At 34.9% G+C, this 6092-nt stretch overlaps 1 protein-coding gene across 1 annotated transcript; it reads left to right on the forward strand.

Moving 5' to 3' along the window:
* Positions 1-310: 310 nt before the first annotated feature.
* On the forward strand, positions 311-5370 carry LOC117910228. Its single transcript, XM_034824293.1, has 6 exons — positions 311-329; positions 2112-2259; positions 3562-3676; positions 3749-3971; positions 4402-5107; positions 5217-5370. Exons 1-5 carry the CDS (start codon positions 311-313, stop codon positions 4896-4898), a joined length of 1002 nt encoding a protein of 333 aa, XP_034680184.1. The 3' UTR covers positions 4899-5107; positions 5217-5370.
* The last annotated feature ends 722 nt before the right edge of the window (positions 5371-6092 follow it).

A 6092-nucleotide genomic window follows, 5' to 3' on the forward strand; every position in this document is an offset into this window, starting at 1 on the left:
TGTTATTCTGTTTCTCTCTTTTTCAATGCATTTATTCAAATCTCACACAGTTTCTTTTCAGATTTCTTCAACTTAAAGCGCTTTAAGTTGTGGTTGGATAAACAGTGTACGTTTATTTTTATTTTTCCATATTTTTTTCTTTCATGTTTTATTTATTGAATATTTTCAAACATTTAATGAGATGTAGTAAATATTTAAATAAGTTTGAAATTGTTACAATTTTTTTAATATCATTTATAGCCATGAAAAAATGGATTAAAAGAAGGAAACAATCAGCTTAAAAAGTGTAGTGTGGAGAAACATTGTCCATATGGACAAATCAAATGATGGTAAGTAATAAAACTTATGGAATTTTATGATGGTTTTGGTATTTTTTGCATATTTGTTCTTTATATAGATGTAAATATATGTGTTAATAGAGTTTTGATACGGATATTAAGTTGAACTTGACGTAAGTTAAGATTGTATATAGTTATTTTATAGTAACATTATATTATTGTTATTTTATTTAATTATACTCAATTTGAGTTGAATCATTTGTAAATTACGCTTGACATTAAATGAATTACAACATAACCAATCTTTTAGTAAATAAATATATTTTTATTGTTTAAAATAGTTTAGAGTTACAATGTCTGAATTTATTTAATAATTATATACATTGTATTTCTATATCATTATTGGTATTATTTGAGGTAGTAAAGATGATTAATAATGTTATTTATTTGTTGTTTATTAAAAAAATAAATATGTGTAATGAAATAATATGTATTTAATAATTGTTAGAAATTTGAGGCTAATCCAACTTATGGTAATCACCCTATATAGGGTGATGGTATCTTTTTCACAAATTTAAACTATGCAAAAATAAGAGACAATTATATGCAAGTATATAATAAACAAAATAAAGATAATTGCATATAATTTGAAAGAGTTAGGGAAGAGAAAGTGCAAACACGAGAGTTTATAGTGGTTTGGCACTTCCTTGCCTATGTCCACTCTCCTCAACCTCCTAACCGAGTGAGGGTTCCACTATCTTGAAGCTTCAACCAAGCTTCCAATCTCTTTACAATTGGATTATGGTTCCAATTCACCCTCTTGGACTTTTGGCTCCAAGCACCCTTTACACTTCTCAAGAGATATCCCACTCTTGAACAACCTCTCAAGTGATACCCCACACTTGAGAAAATTCCTCACAAAGATATACAAATAATGATCTCTCAAAATCCTAGTAATAGAACTTTAGGCTCAAAGATACAAGAAAAACTAGGATTGAATGGTACACTAAAGATATGCAAGTTATGAAACAATGGTACACTCAAAAATACTCTTCCAAGACTCAAATATAATCAAGAATAATTTGGGAAGGTTAAGCTTATGAAACAATGAAGATTGGAGCCTTTTTATCGAAGAAAAAAGCCAAACTAGTCGTTGGGGGTTTGACCGGTCGAGCTAGGGGTTGACCGGTTGACTAGTCGTTGGGAAAAGTGACCGTTGAGCCTCAACCGGACCTCGATCGGACCTCAACCGGTTGAGGTTCAACCTTGACCGGGAAGAGAAGGCCACTGGAAGAGAGAGAAACTTTTTGGCCTCCCTCAACCGGTCCTCGACCGGACAAGCACAACTGGTCGATCGGTTGAGCCATTTTTTTGGCTCAACACTCAACATTTTTCAACTTAAAACCTTTTAACACAAGTTTGAAAATCATTTAACACAAGGTTTTAGTTGAAAACATGAAATCATCCAATTCTTAAGATATTTAAAATAATATTACTCTTGGATGATTTTGGTGCATAAATAAAGAATGAAATGCATGAAAGTCCTAATGCACCAACAACCTTACAAAGAGATCTTAAGAAACTTTGGTCTTGCAAAACTCTTCTCTTTGAGGTGGTCTTCTTCTTCATGATTTTTCCTTGGCTTGACTTGTCTTTGGATTGCCACTTTGGAATTCGTCTTGCCTAATCACACTTGAAATATGATCATTAGTTCTAAACCTTGTTTTGTTATCATCAAAATCAAGATTAACCAAACCTTGGTTTCACAATAATGAATGAGTTTTTAAAAATTAATACCTACTCATTGGTGCTAATGCTATGATGTAACCATAGTTCTGAAAGGCGCGCCTAGGCTCGGGGCGACGCGACGCCACCCTCCGGCGCCTCGCCTGAAGGGAGGCGACGCCCCCATCACGAAGGCGCCGCTTAAGCGCGCAAGGCGCGAGGCGGTCGCCCGAGTCGCCTCCGAGGGTCCGACCAGGTATGCACTTCTCTTTCTCCTTCTCCTTCTTCTTCTTCTTCTTCTTCTTCTTCTTCTTCTTCTTCTTCTTCTTCTTCTTCTTCTTCTTTTTCTCCCTCCTGCCGTCGAGTTGCAGAAAGGAGGCGGGGCCGTAGGAGCCGTAATTTTTTTTTTATATGCTGGGCAAAAAACGACGCCGTTTTGGACCCTGTTCATTTAAAAGAACAGGGACCAAAACGACGTCGTTTTGGAGCCTGCTCTTTAAAAAAAAAAAAAAAAAAGGCCAAAACGACGCCGTTTTGGCCTGTTCCTCTCATCCAGCCCCCTTTTCTGGCTTTCTCAACCCGAGACCACTGCCACTCTTTGCCCTAGCCTCTTCCATGCTCGAGAAGTGAAGAAGAAAAAGAAAAAGAAGAAGAAAAATAGGGAGAAAATAGGAGAAAAATAAAGGGGAAATAGTCACGTACCTTCCGGACCTCGGTATTTTTCTTTTTTCTTCACTTTTCTGCATTTTTTTCCATTCTTATCTCATAACTCTCATTGGTAATTTTTTTTTTAAATATAAATATTATATTTTGAGTTTTTGACATGAAAATTTTTACAAAATAAAAATAAATAAATAAAAAGCACTCATATACATATTTGTTGTTAATGTGATATTTGATAATGTGATATGCATTTTTTTTTCAATTTTTTTTCTTAATTTAATTATAATTATTTTATTGTAGAGTATAGATAATTTGTTTACAAGATGGATAATGAGAGTGAAACTCAAGTGGACTCTAGTGCAAGTGAAAGAAGAGATCCGAGGTGGAAATATGGTCGTTTGGTTAATGAAAAAGATTTGAACACCATCATATGCATTTTTTGTAATAAAGTAACCAAATGAGGCATATATAGACACAAACAACATCTTGTTGGTGGATATAGAAATGCTAAAAAGTGTAGAAAATGTCCGGAACATGTTAGAGAAGAAATGGAAGAGTATATGAGTTCCAAGAAAAATCAAAAAGAGCAAATGAATATGGGGAGCGAATATGTTAATGAAGATTTGTTTGGTTTGGAAGATGAAGATATTGGTGAGGAGATTAATAGTAGAACGAATGTCACCAACATTTCTAGTGGAGGTAGTAACCGAGGAGGAAGTAGTGGTAGGACGTTTTCTTCAAAAAAACCAAGACAAAAAGGTCCTATGGATCATTTTTTCACTCCTAATGCAGAGATGGTTGTTCAAAATCGAAGGAGTGGAAAAATGAATCAAACTACCATCAATGATGCCTACAAAAAGGAAGCAAGAGAAAGAGCTTGTATGCTTATCACAAGATGGATGTATGAGGCTGCTATTCCATTTAATGCAGTCACATATCCGAGTTTCCAACCAATGATTGAGGCTATTGGCCAATATGGTGTGGGTATGAAGGGACCAACTTTTCATGAGGTAAGAGTTACTAACCTTAAGAAAGAATTGGCTCTCACAAAAGATTTGATGAAAGATCATATGATAGAATAGGGGAAAAATGGATGTTCAATTATGTCGGATGGATGGACCGATAGGAAAGAGAGAACTTTGGTGAACTTTTTGGTTAATTGTTCAAAGGGAACCATGTTCATGCAATCCATTGATGCTTCTTCAATGATTAAGATGGGAGAAAAGATGTTTGAGTTACTTGACAAATGGGTAGAGCAAGTTGGTGAGGAGAATGTTATTCAAGTTATAACAGATAATCACTCAAGTTAAGTGATGACAGGTAATAAATACTATTTCTTGAATTTTTATTTACTTTTAAAATTTGAATTATTTATCTTGAGAACTTATGTAAATTTATTATCTACAATTTCATATAGGGAGGTTGTTAGAATTAAAGCGCCCACATTTGTATTGGACACCATGTGCTGCACATTGCCTTGACTTGATGTTAGAAGATATTGGAAAGCTACCAAACATCAAGAGGACATTGGAGAGGGCTATATCACTAAATGGGTATATTTATAATCGCTCAGGGCTACTCAACATGATGAGGCGGTTTACTGGACAAAGGGAATTTCTTAGGCCTACTAAGACTCGGTTTGCAACTGCTTTCATCACATTATCGCGATTGCATGAACAAAAAAACAATTTGAGGAAGATGTTTACAAGCTCAGATTGGTCAGAGAGTAAATAAGCAAAAGAGCAGAAGGGGAAAACTATAGCCAACACAGTTTTAATGCCTTCATTTTGGAACACTATTGTGTTTTGCTTAAAGGTTTCAGGTCCCCTAGTTCGTGTGCTTCGTTTGGTTGATGGTGAAAAAAAAACTCCTATGGGATACATCTATGAGGTCATGAATAGAGCTAAGGATGCAATTGTGAGAAGTTTTAATGGAAATGAAGAGAAGTACAAAGAAATCTTCAACATCATTGATAAGAGGTGGGAGATTCAGCTTCATCGGCCTTTGCATGTAGTAGGGTACTTTTTGAACCCGGAATTCTTCTATGATAAGCCAAAAATAGAGCATGATGCCGAGATTATGAGTGATTTGTATAAATGCATCTTAAGGCTAACAAGAGACCCTGCTAAGCAAGAAAAAGTTGTGGCTGAAGTGAGTTTGTTCACAAATTCCCAAGGACTATTCGGGAATGAGTTAGTTGTTAGGACAAGAAAGACTAGAGCACCAGGTTAGTTTTTTAGTTTTGTTTATTTAAATGATTAGATTGTATTTTTGCTAAAATAGGTGAATTGTTTCACTAAATTGTTAATATCTATATTACAGCTAAATGGTGGGCTGCATATGGAGCTTCAGCTCCAAATTTGCAAAAGTTTGCAATGAAAGTCCTCAACTTAACATGCAGTGCATCAGGTTGTGAACGAAATTGGAGCATCTTTGAAAATGTGAGTGACCAAATCCAAAATAATTACAAGTAATAGTCTAATAGAGTCTTGAATGTAACTTAAAAGTTAAAACTTTAAAATATATTTATGAGCTTATGAATTTTTGCAGATTCATAGCAAGAGGAGAAATAGGTTAGATCATCAACGCTTGAATGATTTGGTGTACATCAAGTATAATCGAGCCTTGAAGAGAAGATACAATGAACGTAACACCATTGACCCAATTTCCTTGAAAGATATAGATGATAGCAATGAATGGTTGATACGGAGAATGGAAGATGAGGATTCTCATGGAGGTGCACAAAATGATTTTGTATTTGATGATGACAATTTGACATGGGGTGATGTTGCTAGAGCTGCTGGAGCTGAGAAGGCCAGGTTTGATACTAGAGCTAGAGCTAGAGCAAGCTCAAGCATAATACCACCAACAAGGAGGATAGCTTCAAGTTCTAGAACTTTGCCTTCTCATTCACTAATAGATGAAGATGAAGATGAAGATGGAGACATGGTTGATTCAGCAGATAAAGAAGATGGGGAAGGCTACAAATGTGGTGATGGAAATGATGATGATGATGATTTTGTTGATTTAGAGGAGGAGTGATGATTGCTTGTTGTGGACAAATTTGTGATTTAAGTGTTTTTTAATAATGTTTTTGAATTGTGGACAAATTTCATGTTTTGGACCTTTAAGTTTGGAAACTTTGGATTTGGATATGTATTAAGCAATTAGCAATATGGATTTGGATTTGTTTTTATGCTTGGAGTTCTTTATTTTTATGTTTTTTGTTTATTAAATTGAAGTTTTGGATGATATTTGATGATTTATGTGTTTAGGACAAATAAATGGTTGTTAAATTTGATTATATTATATAAAAATATATATGTAAATTAGGGTGTGCCTCACTTCACTAAAGCTCGCGCCTTAGATGCGCCTTGTGCCTCAGGCTCCAGGACTACTTTGCGCCTTAGTGCGCCTTGAGCCTTT

This window comes from Vitis riparia, unplaced genomic scaffold, assembly GCF_004353265.1.
Source record: "Vitis riparia cultivar Riparia Gloire de Montpellier isolate 1030 unplaced genomic scaffold, EGFV_Vit.rip_1.0 scaffold658_pilon_pilon, whole genome shotgun sequence".
Classification (NCBI taxonomy): domain Eukaryota; kingdom Viridiplantae; phylum Streptophyta; class Magnoliopsida; order Vitales; family Vitaceae; genus Vitis; species Vitis riparia.

Coding starts and splice junctions, on each gene's coding strand:
- LOC117910228 (XM_034824293.1), top strand. Junction 3,677..3,748: donor AGGGACCAACTTTTCATGAG/GTAAGAGTTACT, acceptor ATGATAGAATAG/GGGAAAAATGGATGTTCAAT. Junction 3,972..4,401: donor TATAACAGATAATCACTCAA/GTTAAGTGATGA, acceptor AGAGTAAATAAG/CAAAAGAGCAGAAGGGGAAA.